Genomic DNA, 19545 nt, shown 5'->3' on the forward strand with positions numbered 1-19545 from the left:
CTTTCTGCTCAGACAGGCAGTGTTAGCATTCAGACATTTACACTGGCCTGTTCTCAGGGCCTAGCAGGACACAGTAGCGACAGCCGGGGCCACTAAGTAGAGCATTCTCCCCATACACATGCACTACACCTCATTATAAAGGCAAACCCTTCCTGCCCTTCTCTCTCTTTCCTTCTGCTCTAGCTCACAGGCTGCCCAGCGCCTCCCCCCATAAACCTCCCACGAGAGCTCTGTCTGTCGTAAGGTGTGACTTTGTGCTGCCCCTTGGCTCCCACCACCAAGGTTGCTTTCCCGCTGTGAAACTATGACAGGCAGATTCTTCTTCGTTTTAAGACACTGGAGTTCCAACATTCTAATCTGAAAACCAGGATTTTTGTGGCCAAAGGAGGCGCAGATGGAAATCATGAGGCCTTTTGTGTCCCAGAAATAAACCAGCCATTTCCCTGTAGGGTTGGAACCCATCACTGTTTTCCCAGCTGAGCGACAGAGATCAGATTTTTCTGAGCCAAGCCTTACCTCAGTGCCTCAAGATATTGATATGAAATGTGATTTGGGTGCTGATGGGAGTATTGTAAATCTATTTCTCCTGTGGTGGCATTTTTCTTGTTCTCTCTCCTCCCTTCTCTTAGCACTAAGCCAATACACACGATTAGCGTTTGTGCCTAATTTGTATGTGTTTTCTTCTCCTTTTTTCATCCACACTTTCAAATATTTCCAGATTGAGAAAAGTTGAAAGAGTACATAGCGCGGAGTTTTTCTGACTTTTCACATAGTGCCTTTGTGTGTTTGGCTTACAGTTCCGGGAAGGTGCAGTTCATCACGGCAGCAGAAGCAGGAGGCAGTTGGTAAAACTGAATGGAAGTCAGGAAGCAGAGAGTGAGCAGGAAGGGGAGTCCGGCTATAAGCCTTAAAGGACCACTTCCAATGTTCTACTTCCTCTAGCAAGGCTCCACGTATGGGTTCCTCAACCTTCCGAAACAGCATCACCATCTGGGGACACAGTTTTCAAACACAGGAACTTTATAGAAGACATTTCACATTCAAATCACATTTTGCCCCTGGGCCCTATGGCCTCATGGCTATCTCATAATGAAAAATGAACTGTTCCAGTTTCCAATGTCCCCACAATCTGTAGCAGCCCCAACACTAGTCAAAAGTCTAAAGTCTCTTCTGAGAGTCAACAGTTTCTTAATTGTGATCCCTTATAGAAATCAAGAAGCACAATACATCCTTCCAACATGCAATGATGGTTTTCATGACAGTTGTCACTCAGTTAGCACATGATCAGAGCACAGTGATCAAAACAAGAAACTAGTTCAACAGAACTAAGCTACAAAGCTTACTTCTGGTCAAGCTATTTTCCCATTACTGTTCCAGTGTTCCAGAATCCAGCCCAGGTTCAGCATTGGATATAGTTGTCACGTCTCTCTGGTGTCCTCCAGTTAGAGACAGGTCCCCAGCATTTCTTTTTCTTTCTTGGCTATGACACTCTGGAAGAGGACGAGATGTTTCATGGGATGACTTGTGGTTTGAGTTTATCTGAGGTCTTCTCATGTTTAGACTGAAGGTATCCATTTTCAGCAACTGCTGAAAATGTCACAGAAGGGACATTCTTCCAGGTGAATACAGGAGACAGTGTAGTGCCAGTAATGGCCGGCTTCCAACCAAGCAAGAAGCACCAAGTTCCTACAACTTAGTAACAAAAATCTTGCAGTTAAGACTGACCTGGCAGAAGATTATCAAAGGAACTATGATCTTTGCTAAGAGGTTGTTGATATTAACTAGGCAAGGGATGACATGTACAATGGTTACCTGGACAAAGGCTGGAGGACAGGGGTAAAAGTTGGAGTATGATGAGACTTCTGGGTAAAAATTAAAGGAGCTGGAGGAGGTTTGAAGAGTCCAAGAATAAGAATATAAAAATGTAGGTTCCAGAAATAAGAGTGTAAAAACAAAGAAATACAAAGTTGTAAGCCTAGGAGAATGAGAGCAGGCTGTCAGCAGCTTTCTCTGCAGCTTAAGGTTTAACCCTTACCAATGTGTTGCTGTGCTATATAGCCCCGGCCTGCAAGACTGAGGCGGCCTTCTGCAAACTGAGGGTTCCTCTGCAAGCTTTTAGATAACCCCAGCCATTCATGACCAGCAACTAATGTGAGCTGAGTTAGCTTGTACCTGACTTTTTGGTTGCGCATTATCTCACACCTTTCCCTGCTACATAAAACTGACAGCATCAGGGTTGTGTAGAGCTTTGGTAAACATCATTAGGAAGTGTCAGAGAGAGACAATGGGCTACATACAAACACTAGTTTAACTGAAAAGCCCCGTTAATGGAAATTGTGAAAAAGGCAATTTGTATCTGAGTTTTACCTCGAGATTGTAAAAATTCTTTTGTTTACGCCTAATGCTTGTCTCTTGCTATAGAAATGGGAATTCGGAAACAGCCCAATTGCCACACTTATACAAGTCCATCTCTGGCTATGGTCTCAGTTAGCTGATAAGGTTTTTTTTTTTTTGTTGTTTGTTTTTTTTTTTTTTGGTGTGCCCCATGGAGATTTTTCTTTCTTTTTTTCTGGAATAAAGTTTACTTCTGGCTTAATAGACTTTGGTGGTCTGCCCCCCATGTTTGCATGACCCACGTGGACCCAAAAGGTTCTGTGTGTGAGGAGACAGAGGAATTGGAGAGAATTACTTGGGTATTGGGATATTAGCTAGATTGATTCCTTGACCAATTGACAGTCAGGATCTCTGCAAAAAGATTAAAAACCAGCATGAGTTTGCTACAGTGCCTCTGCTGTTTTCATTTTCATGAAGCTGCTTGCCTGCTCATGAAGCAAATAAGAAAGAGAGGCAGAAAACATTGCACTGCCTTCTGTCAACTCATATCCTAGCTTTGGTTTTGGACACTCAGGGTGTTTGCACCCCGGGTATGGGCTGAGGAGGATCAGACAGAAGCAAAGCATGGCCCCATCACCCTTGTTTCCTCTGCACAAAAAGGAACCTTCCCCAACATTTGAAAAATGCTTGCTGAATGGTACTTGAAAGAATTACCATGGCCGAGTCATCAGCTAGGGAGATTGGAAGTAGAGCATGGTGGGGGTAGTAAATTGTTCCGTGGCCAATGAGACATCCACACCGAACACCTCCATCTGTCATAATGCTGGACAATAAAGCCAAGACAGAAACTGAAAGCAGGGTGATCTTTCTTGACTGTCTCATTCTTGGAGAGGTAGAAGGGACACAAACTGGTTTCCTAACAAGGAAGCAGTCTGACTTAGTTTCTATTCCTGAAAGCCGGTCTTGACCCTCATAATGAATTGTGGCGTATAATTACATGGTAAATCTCTACAATCCCAACTGAAGCAGAGGTTTGCAGCTGACGCCATATTATTGTCAACTGTCAGGCTTTTGAACTATGTTGATGACCAAGACCCCTTTCCAGTAATTTGAATATTGTTCGTAAGTTCTCCAGAATTTTTTTGGGCTGGGGGAGACAGGAACTCAAAGCAGCCTCAGCCAGCAATCTGGAGTAGGTTGTGTTGTTAGTTTGCTGCGTGGGAATTACCCAAAGCTTAGCCACCCAAACCTTGTAGAGGTGAAGTGGGCGGGGCTGGGATTTTAGGAGTGGCCGTGTTGTTGATTCTAATTCAGGGTCTCTGACATCATATGGACTTCTGATTTTAAAGTTTTGATTAGAGCTGGAGAGCCCATTGGCAAGATGGCTCAGCCTTCTAGGTAATGAAAAGGCACTGGCTCTTCGACATGGCGGTGGTCCTGCTACTTTGCCACACAGCCTTTGGTGCAGGATAGATCAAATGTTTTTTTTTCCCAGATGAGTAGTCCAAGAGAACAAGGCAGAAGCAGCTTGATTGAACAATGTGACTGGGTTAAGATTCCCTTGAGTGGTGGGAGGAAGAGAACGCAATGGAACTCACAAGTCAAATAATCCCTTAAAAGGCTGAGGACCACTCTTACATCGTCTCCTGTCGTAGAGAAATACACTGTTCACCCCACCATTCAGTTTTTACAGAATGAAACCGATTAAAATGAGTATAAAGAGAAGCTTTGAAGGGGGGAAGAATCATAATTTAAAACCCCAAGGGTTATGAGTGACTCACCTTTAACCATCGTGATGGGCTTAGATCTGTCTAATAAACTTTTAACGGCTTTTAGCATCTGTGGGGCCTCTTAGACGTTCCCAGGTGATTTCATAACGTGCTATTTGATCGTGAGAACAGTTTTTAGGTCTGTAGGATGCAGTCAAGAGGGTTGGGGTTGAAAGATGGGTCTAATAATAGCAAGCACACACCAGGGGCCAGGCATTTGATGACACTTCATATCAACCCGTAATCAATTCCGTCAGGCACAGTAGGATAATTTCAATCTTGTGCGAAGCTCAGTTTCTTTAGGCGTAGGGAGGTAAACAACACAAATGTGCTCACGTTCCAAAGTTAAATGCGATTTCCACTCACTTCCTATACACATTTCATTGGAAACATTATTTCCAGGCAGTGTTCATCATCCCTATAAATGGCTACAGCTGGCTAGTTAATCTTCCAACTTCCGGTTTCATCTGGAAGCAAATCGCGGTTTTCCATTGCAGCAGGTCACATGGAGAAGCAGTGATTTACTGTAAACACTAACAATAATCTGAGATAATCCTATATAAACGTTAACCTGACTTTCAGGCGGCTTCTGTGGTATTACGACATAAGCGCAGAATATTAAAAAGTGTGAAGGTGTCTCTGAGATCGTCTTTGATTTTAACTATGAAAATTTTAATACTGTTCAAAATGGGTGGCGAAGGATGGTGCTGGTTAATTGAAAGGTGGGTTCAGGAAGCTGGGTGTCTTAGTCACTGTTGTGTTGCTGTGAAGAGACCATGACCAAGGGAACTCTTAAGAGAGAAAGCATTTAGTTGGGGGCTTGGTTACAATTTCAGAAATTTAGTCCATTAATATCATGGCAGAGAGCATGGGAGCAGGCATGCCTGGCACCAGCGTGGTTGCTGGAAGCTACTGTATCCTGGTCTGGAGGTGGTGGGGGGAGAGAGTAGGTGGGGGAGAGAGACTGGGCCTTTCTTGGGCCTTTGAAACCTCAAAGCCCACCCCCAGTGACACATTTCCTCCAACAAGGCCATACCTGTTAGTCCTACTAATCCTTCCATACACTCCCTGGTGACTAAGCATTCAAATGTATGAACATATCAGGGCCATTCTTAGTCAAACCAGCGCCCTGGGTCACAGAGTCTGGGGACTGGCTTGGCCTCGTAAGACAGGATAGGACAGTGGTTAAGAGTTCACTACTTGAACCATAAAAGTTGGGTCCCCAATCTGTCTCCCATGAGTGCCGTAAGAAAAGTACTGGAATAACATCGCTTTGATATAAATCTGGTCCCTATATAGAACAATAAACTGAAACTTGTAGGGTTATTGTCTCTGTCACAAAAATGATTTGCATCTCTACCAGCCAGATTTATTTTGCTTCACTGTTCTCAACTGGGGAATGGTTTTGTCCCCAGGGGGCACTGGTAACAGCAAGTGTGTTAGAGTTATCACTCAGGGTGGGGTTGGGGGTGCACAAGAAGACAGGTTAACATCTACGCTTACAAGAGCTAAACTAGTCTACTCAGGAAAGGCTTTAGAGGACAGTTCCTCCCTCCTGCCCTTCCTTTTTCCGTGTTTCTGAGGTAGGAAGGGTATCACTCCACAGTCCAGGCTTGCCTGGAACTGGCAATTCTGCATCAACCTTCTAAATGCTGGGATTACAGGCACTGCCAATAGCCAAAGCGGTATTTTGTTTGCTTGTTTTTTATTTTTATTTTGTGTTGTTGAATTTGGTTTCTGAAAGTTTTACCCCAGGCTGACCTCAAGCTCAGGCTGGCCTTGAACACCTGACCCCACCCTGGCCTTCAGTGTGCGTTCAGGCAGCACATTTTCTTACCAGCATTTAACACTGGGTGGAGAAACAGTTAAATGCTGGTAAGAAGATGCTCAGAAAAGGCTATCATTGTCAATTTTCAGGTTTTGCTTAGGCGTCTGTATGCTTGTGTGACAAACAAAACCCTCAGCAGGCTTTGACTCTGTAAAGAACACTGAAACTTCATCACTATGGTTTTCCTGTCAGATGATTTCTTCATGGTCACTATGAAGTGTTAAGAAAACCCATATAATCGTCAAACTAAGCAGGATAGACTGTGTTTAAAAAGGCAAGCTATATTTTAAAATGCTAGACTCAAAAACCCCAGACTCTCTTTTTTCCCCCAAGAGACTGTCCTGTAATATGGAGAGCATCCAAGAGGTAAAAAGAAAACCCACTAATTATCTGATGGAAAAATGTTTGGAATTGCAAAATCACAGAGTTGCAGTTTGTGGCACATTAATTGACTGGCTTATTGATCGCTAGGCCTGGGGACGGCGCATACTAGGCAAGTTCTCCAACACTGAATTATATCTAGGCTCTGTCTAGAGCACTTCTGATTGGTGTGGCACGAATTCTAGTAGTTCTTAATAATAAAAACACAGAGTCAGATATAGGGGTTAATGCTGGAGGATCAGAGAAGCAGCCAGCCACTAGAGAGTTCTTACCTCTAACCAATGCTTAGACCAAAGGGGTGTCCTGTCTCTGTGAATCCTCCTCTCTACCAACGCTCAGACTGAATTTTCAGACTGCTTCTGAGTTCCTGCCTCCTCCTGCTTTATATTCCTCTCTCCGCCCAGCCATATCACTCCTTTCTCCACCTCCCTAGTGGTAGGATTAAAGGTATGCGATCCCAACTGCGGGGATCACCTTTGTGTGAGCTCTGTTTCTCTTTTAGACAGATTCAATTTGTGTAGCCCAGGGTGGCCTTGAACTCATAAAGATCCACCTGCTTCTGTCTCCTGAGTGCTGGAATTAAAGGTGTGTACCACTACTGCCTGGCCTCTATGGCTACCTAGTGGCTTAGCTCTGCACTCTGATCTTAGGCAAGCTTTATTTGTTAGATTACAAAGTATCACTGCAGATTGGCTAACACATTTTTTCCTGATGGGCAAATAGTGTATGAATAATATCTCAGGAATAAGAAATGGAAAAATAAAAAAAAAACAGGAAATGAAGATGCCTAGTTTTCCAGATTCATCTTCTATAATTAGTTGAACAATGTGTCCAATAGTTGTATTAGTCTGAGTCCATCTGGCACACCTAACAATGGAAGACCACATAATGATGGAAACTAGAAACTAATATATAAAAAATTGAATATACCCCCATGGTTCAGATGAGGAGCAGAAGGAGGAAGAACATGAAGAAAAAACTCAGGACCACGAGGGGTGCGATCACCCACTGATACAAGGGGACTGATCTAATGAGAGTTCATCAAGGATAGTTGGACTGGGACTGAACGAGCATGTGATACAACCAGATTTTCTGAATGTGGCCGGATTCTCTGAATGTGGCTGGCCCGGAGCCTCTCTGAAAAGCCATTGACAATGACACTGGGACTTGTTTCCTCTGCATATACTGGATTTTTGGGATTCAGTCTGTTTGGATACTCACCTTCCTGGACCTGGAGGGAGGGGGGAGGAACTTGGACTTCCCATGGGGCTGGAAGCCCTGACTGCTCTTAGGGATGGAGAGGGAGGAGGAGGGGGAGGGGGAGAGGGGGAGGGTGTTGGGAGGAGGGGCGGAAATGGAACCTTTAATAATTTAATAAAAAAATTGAATATATTACTTATATAAAATCAATTATTATTTTAAAACCTAATAATTATGCTTATATAAATATAAAATATAAAAACATAAATGATGTGGGATTCCCCTCTATATGCTGTGAATGTGTTTTGTTATCATTGGTTAATAAAGACGCTGCTTTGGGCCTATTGCAGCACAGAATAGAATAAGGCAGGAATTTCAAGCAGAGATAAAGGAGAAAAGAAGGTGGAGTCAGAGAGATGCCATGTAGCTGCCAAAGGAGACAGATACTGGAACTTTACCAGGTAAACCACAGCCTTGTGGTAATACCCAAAATAATAGAAATGAGTTAATTTAAGAGGTAGGAGATAGCCAATAAGAAGCCAGAGCTAATAGGCCAAGCAGTATTTTAATTAAAATAGTTTAGTTTCTGTGTGATTATTTCTGGTTTTGGCAGCCAGGAAACAAAAGAGCAGTCTCTGCCTACACATAAATGAATGAAATGTTTAAAACAGATTCATATGATTAAAGACGGTACAGTGAAAACAATTGGATATATATATATAATTTCATAAGTACAAGTAGATATTTATTATATAAACCAAAAGTAATAAAAAAAATGGGGCTAGTAAGAAGCACAAAGACCTAAGACATAAGTGGACCTGGCTCATCCTGGAGGGCTGAGGAGACACCCAAAGTACCTTCTCTGTCCTCCCTCAGCACTATGGTTGGCTGGACCTCAAAACACTGCCATGACTCTCTAAATGACAGAGGCCATGCTGATGCATTTTCTGGAGGCTCATTCTCTAGAATTTTGAGGGAGTCCACTCTCTCTAGAGGTACTTCCCCACAGCTGCTGACTTCTGGGGGCTGCTGCCTTCCCTGTACCTATCATCTGGTGATGTGAGATTCTGCTCTGTATGCTGTGAATGCCATTGGTTAATAAAGAAACTGGCTTGAACTGATAGGGTAGAACAGAGCTAGGCAGGGAAAACTAAACTGAATGCTGGGAGAAAGGAGGTGGAGTCAGAGAGAAGCCATGTAGCCCGGCCAAAGACAGACACTGGAACTTTACCAGGTAAGTCACAGCCTCGTGGCAATACACAGAATAATGAAAATGGGTTAAATTAAGATGTAAGAGCTAGCCAATAAGAAGTTAGAGCTAATAGGCCGAGCAGTGATTTAATTAATACAGTTTCTGTGTGGTTATTTAGGTTCTGGGTGGCTGGGATGAACAAGTGGCTTCCTACAACAATCTGGACTCTGGGGGAAGTCATGTTTGCTGCAGGCTCCTGGCCAGCAAACCTTAGGGACACAAAGCAAAACCCTTTCCTCCTGCTGTTTCTGCAGCAGCAGCTAGAGCTGACTGACAGCTGCTAGTGGTCACACTGTCGGTATGAGCTCTCCCGTGTGTGCAGCCGCTCTCTGCTGACTACAACAGTAGCTGAAACGATCCTCCCTGAGTTATCGTTGCCACAGGAGGGATTCTGAAACTTACCCTTTAAACAAGGCAATTAAAATCAGGACTTTAAACAGCGTGGCCAAATACATGTATGTAGCTGCTGCTTTGAACCGAGGTTTTATTTATGTTTTGTATTTTTCATATTGTGTACAACCCAAACACTCACTCATTGTCAATGGATGTTAGAAATAAAGAAGTAATGACAACTGACCAAGTGAGGCAATATCACAGTATATATTATATGAACTGACAAGATTGTGGGCACTCTATTTTATTATTAATATACAAATTTCATATCTGAATTAGGACTGCTCTACATATATACATAATTTTAATCCCAGCATTGAAAGAATTTCTATCCCCTGCCCGTGCCTCTCAAACAAAGGCCCTGGTTTTACATATGATTGAAGAAAACGATATGATTTTGTAATTCAGAGTGCTATTTTCAGAAAACCAAGTAAAACATACTAAATCCTTCTATGGATATAAAAGTCTCTGCACAGAGACACACAGGTATTGGTCAAGCAGAAGAAAACCTGCTACTACAAAGCAATCTCCAGATGCTGCAGTAAACTGCTGACTCAGTCAATGTCAGAACAATATTTTGGGTAATGCTGCTGACTGCAGGTGGGGGGCATTGCTATGAGATTGCAGACAGCAGCATTTTTCAAATTATATATTATAAGCAATACAAACACAAAAAATGCTGTGTAGTATACAAGGTTTCTTTCATAGTGTTTGAGTGTGTGTACACAACAGAAATATACATAATAACGTGGACACAACAACTACACACACAAATGCAGAAACACACAACATAATACTGGTGGACTGGCTAGGTCCTAGTCAGGAAAACCTGACCTCTACTCTTACAGAGGAACCCGGACCTTTGTGTACAAACTGTGCTGTGCCTTCCGCAGAGTGACAGCAGCCATTTTGCATTCGTGAGAGGTTCCTGTTCAATGGCTTGGGCACACATTGTTCTACAGATTGTGAAAAATGTGATAAAAAGGAGCAAGACACAAGAGAGCTGTCATTGTCCTGCGGGACACACTGCATCCCAGCTAATGTTCTTCAACACATCCCTCCATATTTCTTTTTTGCCCAAGGTAGGGTTTACTGTCCTTCAAGTTTCTTAATCCATCCCAGGAGGACTTGCTGCATTCCATCTTTGTGCTGTTACTCACAAACCTTAGGAACAAAGAGAAAAATGTGAATACCCCAAATTCTATTTGATTAGATCTTCACATCCAATACTCAAGAATGTTAAGATTACAAGGATTTTTGAGGCAAAAATTCCGCTTTCTCCATAAAGAACCACATTGAATACAAATCCCATTGTCTTAATCCTTGCACCAAATTTTAAGCCTCTCTGGTCACCCTCCGAGAATAAGTGCCTATTGAGTGCTCAGCCATAAATGGGGCATATATATCATTACTCTGCCTCCAATGGCTCAAAGAACATTTTGAAAGAGGGCACAGAAGGGACTGAAGGGCTGGAGTATGGGGAGAAGTGTGAAACACTATCTTCTGGATTTGAAATGACGGTTGTATCCGTGAACTCACTGCAGCTACGGCTTCATGCACAAGACCTGTCCAAGATGGGGCCCACCAACACTCTGTCATGACAGGGAGGAGTTCTCGAGGCTTCACTCCTCCTGAGGAACTACTTGCAGTTAACTGGGAAAGGGGAAGTCATTTTCTTCAGTGTTGTAACCACTGGTAAGTTGCCTATGCGCTGGTAAATACTCCCTACCTATGCTCACACAACCCTAATTAAACTCAGTGGTTCACAAGCAACAACAACAAAGGAAATTAACAACCAAAGTAAAAATAGAAAAGAAAAAGACATGAAAATAGGAAGGCGATGTACTGTGAAGAAGGGCTCAGTGGGAGTGGGAGGGTGATGAGAAGGATTGTGGGTGATGGAAATGACAGGTACATTACGTATGTGTACATAATCATCAAACAATGAAAATAGAAAGCCCAGATATCCATTATCATTTGCAATGGCATAGATACTTACCTACAGGAAAAGAAAGCTTTGAGGACCAGAAGTACATTAAAGGGCAGCTGCCTAAAGCATGAATTTTGTTTTTGAGTGTGGTCTGGATGTAGGAAAGAAGTATTGTAACCTTCAATCCACTGTGGTAAATGAAGGAGGCTTAGCAGAATTGTTCAGGAACTCAGGAAAAAACCTTGATGCACTCTTATTATTCAGTTTTGTCAGAGAAAACATATCTTTTCAAGTGCAGCATTTAATTGCTGAAATAAATGTTAAAATGTAAAATTAAAGTAAAATGTAAAAATGATTGTACTTTTTGACCAAACAAATACACTAGTACCTGAGAACTTATTCTAAGAATGTAATTCAAAAAGAAAACCAACAGTATGTACATATTGCATGTGATGTATGTGTGTGTGTGTGTGTGTGTGTGTGTGTGTGTATGAGGGGGGGAGAGGGAGAGAGAAAGAGAGAGAGAGAAACAGAGACTGAGACACAGAGAGAGACAGACACACAGAAAGAGAGAAAGAGAGGCACCATGGGGATTAAACCCAGGGCCTCATATGTTAGGCAAACACTGTATGCTGGTTAAAGTTTTGTATCAACTTAGCAGAAGTGAGGGTTATCTGAAAGGAGAGAACCTCAACTGAGAAAATGTCTCCATAAGATCGGGTTGCAGGCAGTAGGACATTTTCTTAATTAGTGATTGATGGGAGAGAGCACAGCCCATCGTGGGTGGAGCCACTCCTGGGCTGGTGGTCCTGGGTTCTATAAGAAAGCAGACTAAGCAAGCCATGCTGAGCAAGACAGTAAGCAGTACCCCTCCCCCCAGCCTCTGCATCAGCCCCCACCTCCATTCCTGCTCTGTGTGAGTTCCTGCCCTCACTGGTCTTATCTAGGTACTTATTGCTTATCTCGTATTTACAAAGGATAATACACATTGAATACTAAAATACACACAACTCAAGACTTTTCAGAAACTTTGTAAAAAACTATGGTTAAACACTACTCTTGTCAAATAATCAGTGAATCTGGATATACCATTAAAGGTAACAACTGCTCCTGATACCAATCTTCAGAAAATTGTTCAACAGACAGCCTCATCTGGTAGCTCCAACTTAGGACCACCTCATAAAGACTTGAGTGAAATAAACCCTTTCCTCCCCAAGTTGCTTTTGGTCATTCATGTTTCATCACTGCAATCGTAACCCTAACTAGGACACACTACAACACATAGATTTTTTTTGTGTGTGTGTGTGGCTAGATATGATGTTACTAGTCATAGTAACAGCAGCAAGTGTCCAAAAACAATTAGCAAAAGACTGAATGATGTTATGTGAATTGGGACTATGTGGTGGTTTGAATAGGAATCACGCTCAATAGACTCATGCATTTGAATGCCTGGCCCATAAAGAGTAGCACTATTAGGAAGTATGGCCTTTTTGGAGTAGGTGTGGCCTTGTTTGAGGAAGTGTGTCACTGTGGGGGTGGGCTTTGAGGCCTCATATGCTCAATCTCCACCTAGCATAGTATGCAGTCTCCTTTTGCTGCCTGCAGGTTAAGATGTAGAGCTCTCATGCTGTGGAACATTCCTTTGCACTGTGTGAAGATATGTCAGTGGAAGTGGTTGGAATGGCCAATAGCTAGAAAAGATTTCCAGGCACAGAGGACACCAGGAAGGAGGAAGAAAAGTCAGACAGATGCTGAACGAGTCAGACACATAAAATGGGAAAGAGGTAAAAGCCACATGGTAGAATGTAGATTAATAAAAATATGGGTTAATTTAAGTTCTAAGAGCTAGTTAGAAACAAGCCTAAACTACTGACCAAGGTTTCATAATTACAAGTCTCCATGTCATGATTTGAGAGCTGGCTAAGGAGACAGAGAAAGACTAGCTACACCCTCAGCTTCTCCAGCACTGTCTGCTTGCATGCTGCCATGTCTTGCTATGACAATAATGGACTAAACCTCTAAAATCGTAAGTCAATCCCAATTCAATGTTTTACTTTATAAGAGTTGCTGTGGTCATGGTGTCTCTTCATAGCAATAAAACCTTAACTAAGACAGGCTATTACGCCAGATAGTTACCGTAATATTATTTGCTAGGTAAAATTTTATTTCAAACTCAATTTAGGAAAATACAAATACATGATAATAAAAATTTCACTTTTTCATTCCTTATCCTTCCATCTGGTGTCAACTATGGGACATCTTTGTTCCATACTAAAGTGTAGCATCCGTGCTGCTACATGTACGGTGGTCCTGTAACGCCTGTACTCCATGTACTCTGGTGTACTCTGGCACTATGCCTGTAACCACCGCCTGCACTACAGGAAGGTTCAAGAGCCTGGAAAGGGGCTGGAGATTTAAACACACACACACACACACACACACACACACACACACACACACACACACACACACAGACACAGGGACAGGGTCATCCTTGAAACAAGAATGCGAAGAATGCCCCCTTTATTGTGTTCAGGAGCTGCTTATATAGGGATCCTTAACTGATAGCCACACCCCAGCCAAACCGGCCAGAAACCACTCCCCTGCCATCAGGAACTCCTGAGGGTCTCATGCTCAGAGCAGCTGCAAACACAGGAAAACAAGTTGTTTTGCTCAGAGCAGCTGCAAGCGTAACAAGCTGTCTACAGGAAATTCAGGGTCTGGGGGTCCACAGCCCCCAATACTAAAGTATCAATGCTAAGTTTTAGATTTCACACTGGTGTATAAAAAAAAGATCTCACTGGGCTGGAGAGATGGCTCAGTGGTTAAGAGTACTGACTACTCTAGAGGACCTGGGTTCAATTAACAGCACCCATATGGCAGCTCACAACTAGCTGTAATTCCTACTCCAGGGGACCCCAATACCCATGACAAAACACCAATGAACATAAAATAAAAACAAATAAATTAAAAAAGAAAGAAAAAAGGAACTTGGCCTTTGATCTTCTAATGGTAATGATATTTAGCTTCATTATATAATAACATCCACACAGCTACATGAACACAGCCACTAAGTAACCAGAAATCAGCATGGCTGATTACCCAGTGTGCTCACAGCTTCCTGTAAGAGAGAGACTGATAAGAACACAATTATAATTTCTTCACATAAAAATGTTTAGAATCAAATATGTTTTTAGAATAATATGAAAACAAAAGCTTTTAAGGGAGCTTGATGGTCCTTGTGGATAAATTGCTTTGTTACATTAAGATTAGGTCATGATTACATTTTACTTCAGGCTTCAGATTTGAGTTAGGACTACACTACATGTATAACTTTATATAGCCTTATGATGGTGGTTTGGAAGAAAATGGCCCCCAAAGGAAGTGGCATTATTAGGAGATGTGAGTTTGTTGGAGTAGCTATGGCCTTACTGGAAGAAGTGTGTCACTGTGGGGGTGGGCTTTGAGGTCTCTTATGCTTAAGCTATGCCCAGTGACACAGTTCACTTCCTATTGCCTATGGATCAAGATGCTGGACTCTCAACTCTCCTCGAGCACATGTCTGCCTGCATGCTGCCATGCCCACCATGATGATAATGGACTGAACTGAAACTGTAAGCCACCCTAATTAAATGTTTTTCTTTGTAAGAGTTGCCATGGTCATGGTGTCTCTTCGTAGCAATAGAAACTCTAACTTTTCAGGGTTATTTATCTTTTTAAATTTACTTATCAATTTTATCAATTTTATTACCTTATCACACACAATTAAGACAATATATTCTTTTCTTTTCTTTTCTTTTTTGTTATTCGAGACAGGGTTTCTCTGTAGCTTTGGGGCCTGTCCCCAGAACTAGCTCTTGTAGACCAGGCTGGCCTCGAGCTCAAAGAGATCCACCTGCCTCTGTCTCCTGAGTGCTGGGATTAAAGGCATGCACCACCACTGCCCGGCCAGATTGTATATTCTTATAATGAAGAATTTGCTGAACAAGGTTACACAAAGTAAAAAAGCCTGGAGTCAACATTTGACATGTTAGGAAGGTCAGCCTGGTGCTCTGAGGCTCAGGGGTGAAGCGGGCTACGCTGAGAATTCTTCTGGCTGCAAGAACTTGGAAAGGTGATGGATTACTAGAAATAGCACAGTAAATTATCTGTACAATGCAAGACTACCATAAATCTTGGGGGCAGGAAAAGTACATCTGTTTCCAAGTTTTATCTCTTCTAGTGTTTCTGTTAATCTTAGTTTACCTGTATCTTGTACCTAGAACAGAAACTAGAGAGCCTCGAGGAGGAGAACACTTCTCATCTACCTCTAGATGCAGGCAAGGAAGGTGTGTGTGTGCACGCGCTCACACACTGGAGTCCCACACGCAGACACGTACTACCCTGCGGGTTCACAGCATCTGCTGCAGCACACCAGCTGTTCTTGGCCCTTGTGGGCAGACGGCAAAAGACGGATTTGGGGTGGTATGGGGTGTAATGTATCTGAGGAACATGACTAAAGCTTTCTCTGTCTTTATTGTAAAACAGATTCTAAGGCCAAACTCCAGTATATGACTTAATTACTAAAAGGGAACTGGGCCTAAACCCTGCCCATTTTTGGGTAGACAGATACTAGCATCTGGGTCCTGAAGCCTCTCATTGGGCCAGAAAGAGGATCTGGTCTCTCTCAGATAAGTAGTTCTGGCCCAGGATTATCAGCTCTAAAAGCTGAGCAACTCACATCACCCCACTACTCTTCATCTACTTATGCTGGTGCCCCTGGCTGTATTATGGGAGGCCTACCTTCTACCTTCCATCAGAGTAACAGATGGCAGGGGTGGGGTGACAGGGTGGGGTGACAGGGTGGGATGGCAGGGGTGAAGTGGCAGGGTTAGGATGGCAGAATGGGGAGTCAGGCTGGGGTGTCAGGGTATGATGGCAGGGGTTGGGATAGCAGGGTTCAGATGGTAGGGTCACGTGAAGTGGCAGGGTTAGGATGGCAGGATGGGAAGTTAGGGTGGGATGGCAGACTTGGTAAGGATTATTAGTTTTATTTATTTGAGGGAAATTTAAAATGGTCTTAAAATTTCCTCAGAGGGCTTCCTGCCTATGCCAAGGGCTGGCCTTACAACCAGGAACAATCAGGATCAATGGGGGCCCAGCTGGTTAGTGAAAGAGGTGAAGAGAGAGTAAACTTAATTCTTACCGAGTGACTGACATGTGGGCTACAGAAGGTTTTCTCACCCCAAACCCTGCTACATTCTCCCCTGCTCCTGAGGCTAATGCGGCTTTCTCTTGAGCCAGCTGACCCCGACATCTTATCTGTTGGCCACAAGATCTCCCCTCCTCCGCTTTCTTTTGAGACAGGGTGTCACTCTAACTTAAGTTACCTTTGAGCTCATGACTCTCCTGCCCCATCTGCCTGAGTGCTTCGATATAGGCATGCACCATCAGTTCAACATAGTAATCATTTTATTTTTTAATACTTGTTTTTATTAGGCTAGGTGTGGTGACCAATGCCTTTAATCCCAGCACAATGGAAAGAAGCAGCAGAGGAATCTCTGTGAGTTCTAGGCTGGCCTGTTCTATACAGCAAGTTCCAGGCCAGTCAGGGCTACATAGTGAGATCTTTATTCAAAAAAATTTTAAGAATTATTATTTGTGTGTGTGTGTGTGTGTGTGTGAGAGAGAGAGAGAGAGAGAGAGAGAGAGAGAGAGAGAGAGAGAGAGAGAGAGAAAGAGAATGGATGGAAGAAGGGAGGGAGAGAGGTACATAAACATGTGGGTGCCAGCAGAGGCCAGAAGAAAGTGTCAGATGTCTTTGTGTTAGAGAGAGTTACAGGCAGCTGTAAGCTGCCCAGTGTGGCTGCTGGGTACTGAACTCCAGTCCTCTACAAGAATAGCAAGAGTTCTTAACCGCTGAGCCATTTCTTCAGCTCACATTTTAATTCTTGTAATTCAAATCTGGCTGTTAGGTGTGGAGTTTTAACCTCCAAGCATGGTATTCCAACTTTCTTCTTCATGTTTCTAATTTCTGCCCTGCTTTCTCTATGGAAAAATTTTCAATATTAGGTCTCAGGTGGTGGCATTCAACCATGATGGGGTATATGATTTAGTTATGGCCAATCACAGTATGCCATTTTTCTGGTCAAAGTGATATCTCTTTGCAAGTCATGTGATCCAAGAAAGATCAATGCAAAAATCTCCCCTTGTTGGCATTTGTGCACACCGATCTTGGAATGCAATGAACTGTTCTCAAGATTCTTTTTCCTCCACCATCTGAGTTGATAGAATAATATTTACCATTTTGCTTCTTTAATTCTTGCTTGACATCTTCATACACTTGAGAAAAGAGGTCCTCTTCAGATCTTGTTCCATCTAGGTAAACTGAGAAGTGAGAAATAGCAGTTCAAATGTGAACAGGATTATTAGTAATGGATGCTTTGGAGTTTCTTAAAAACACCCATAGCTTTCACCAAACTATGATCTATGGAAGAAAGGAGGACAGGAAGGAATGAAAAGAGAAAGAGAGAGAGGCTAAGCACTGTGGACATGGCATGCACTGTGTACTGTTTCTTCTGCATTGGGACATTCCCTCCTAGAGGGAGGAAGGAAGACATTAAGATTCCAAAGTAAATGAACCTAATGGCTCATTGAGTTCTTGAGTGTTAGACTCACAAGGCCCCTTCCAAAGGTTCCATCAGCAGTAACAACTGCTGGAGACAGAAGGTTCTCCCATGCCCAGAATTGCCAGTAGGTTGTACAGGCAGCTCTAGGGATTTTGCTTTGAGGAGGCATTGCCATGGTGACATGGGCTTTTTGGTGATGTAATTGCCTTTGAGTCACCACGCTCCTATAAGTAACCCCAATAAACTCACTGGCTCACTAAGCTGGACGTGGGTGGTTTCTTTGGTTTGTTCTTGGTGCCTGGTTGACATACAAAACAAGTTCAGAGACTGCAGTGTTTCCTGTCCCAAAGAGGAGCAATTCCCCAGTGCATGTCCCAACAGTGAAGCTTTTAAACCATGGGTCAGTCTGGACTTTACCACACACTTCCCAGACCAGAAGTTAGAATTTTCAATATAACCGGCATGAACACTTTTGCAGAAAGGAAAGGACCTGCTAGTCGCAAACAGCAAGGCTGAGGGGATCTGAAGAGAAGTTGCCTGTGGGGAAGCATGAGTGGCAACAGCAGAGGAAGGACAGCACTGGAGATGGAATTTCGGAGAAAGGCTGTGCCTTGGTGTCTATAGATTTTATACCAAAGAGCTGGAAACCGTGGATCGGCTGCATCTAAACAAGGTGTCCTCGCTTTGTTTTGTTTTTTCTTCTGGTGTTGTGATAAAACACTCCAACCAAAAGCAATGCGGGGAAGAAAGGGTTTATTTGGCTTACATTTCTCAGGGCAGGAACTCAAGGTGAGAGCCTGTCACAGGAACCACGGAGGAATGCTGCTTGCTGGATTGCTCTCTGCCTTGCTCAGCTAGCTTTCCTGTACAGCCCGGGCTCAACTGTCTAAGGTGGCACTGCTCACAATGCATGGAGCTCCCCCCGAACATCAACCATCAGTCAAGACAATCTGACACAGAGATGGCCACAGGCTGATAGAATCTAGGTAGTCCCTCAACTGTGACTCCCTCAGATGACTGTGTGAATTTGACAGCTGGCATTAACTAGGCCAAAGACCAAGGACCAAGTTAGACTTGCAGTTTTGATGGCGGGAGCGAAGGGCATGAGAGGATGTTTTCCCTAGACGGACGCCCCAGTAGCTGCTGGCGCAGCACAAACCCGCACAGCGCTGAGGTAGACTCTGCTCTTTCTGCACAGATCTCAACGGAGCTACCTTCCCCGGAGGCCAACAGGCTCCTTTCAATACGGGTGAGTCTCCTTTGCTCTGAAAAGTATGCCAGGATGATCCCTCTGTCCTGGCCAACGGACTTAGGCCACTGTCTCCCTAAACACTCCAGGGACAGTACCTTAGCTCAGGGCCATGTATTCATATGGCCTCCAAATTGGAACACTGTCTTTCAGGTACCTCCATTTTATTTCCTGCAAAACACATGTCTAGTCCTTCTTCACATATGTACAATTTCTTCACGTTTTCTCCCCAAAACATCTCTTGCTGGTTCCTGGGGTGTCTGGAATCCTGGGCACCTTTATGCCCCAGTTCTACTGAGTACTTGTGTTCCGCAATGCAACCTCTAAATCTACTCTTCAGATCAGGAGAGACCTTACCCAAAATATGTATCGACCATGACCGTGTTTAGAGCCTGTCTGTGGGGTGCTTCCCAGCTCTCCCAGCTCTCCAAGGACACCCCATTAGCATTAGAGGGCCTGGCCCTTGCCTGTATCAGCAGCAGCAGCAGCAGCAGCAGCAGCAGCAGCGGCAGTGGCCCATCTTCCCCTTACTTTTCTCTACTACAAACACAACAGCCTCTTTTAGGTATTGCTCATGCCTTCCTGCCCCTAGGTCTTTTCT

General features: G+C 43.5%; 1 protein-coding gene across 3 annotated transcripts in view; it reads right to left on the bottom strand.

Annotated features, from left to right (window-relative positions):
* Positions 1–1002: 1002 nt before the first annotated feature.
* The window catches only part of Nmrk1 (nicotinamide riboside kinase 1), a 35422-nt gene continuing 16879 nt past the window's right edge, over positions 1003–19545 (bottom strand). For 2 of the 3 annotated variants that reach the window (XM_085693682.2, XM_085693681.1), the window contains exons 8-9: positions 17370–17453; positions 1003–1490 (exon numbers count right to left, since the gene is read on the bottom strand). In XM_085693682.2, coding sequence (XP_085549808.1) covers positions 1366–1490; positions 17370–17453 — 209 coding nt within the window. In that variant the 3' untranslated portion in view covers positions 1003–1365. Of the gene's footprint in view, positions 1491–9345; positions 10322–17369; positions 17454–19545 lie in introns of those variants that run through there. The other variant, XM_048429847.3, reaches the window with a different exon arrangement.

This window comes from Myodes glareolus, chromosome 7, assembly GCF_982192425.1.
Source record: "Myodes glareolus chromosome 7, mMyoGla1.1, whole genome shotgun sequence".
NCBI lineage: Eukaryota > Metazoa > Chordata > Mammalia > Rodentia > Cricetidae > Myodes > Myodes glareolus.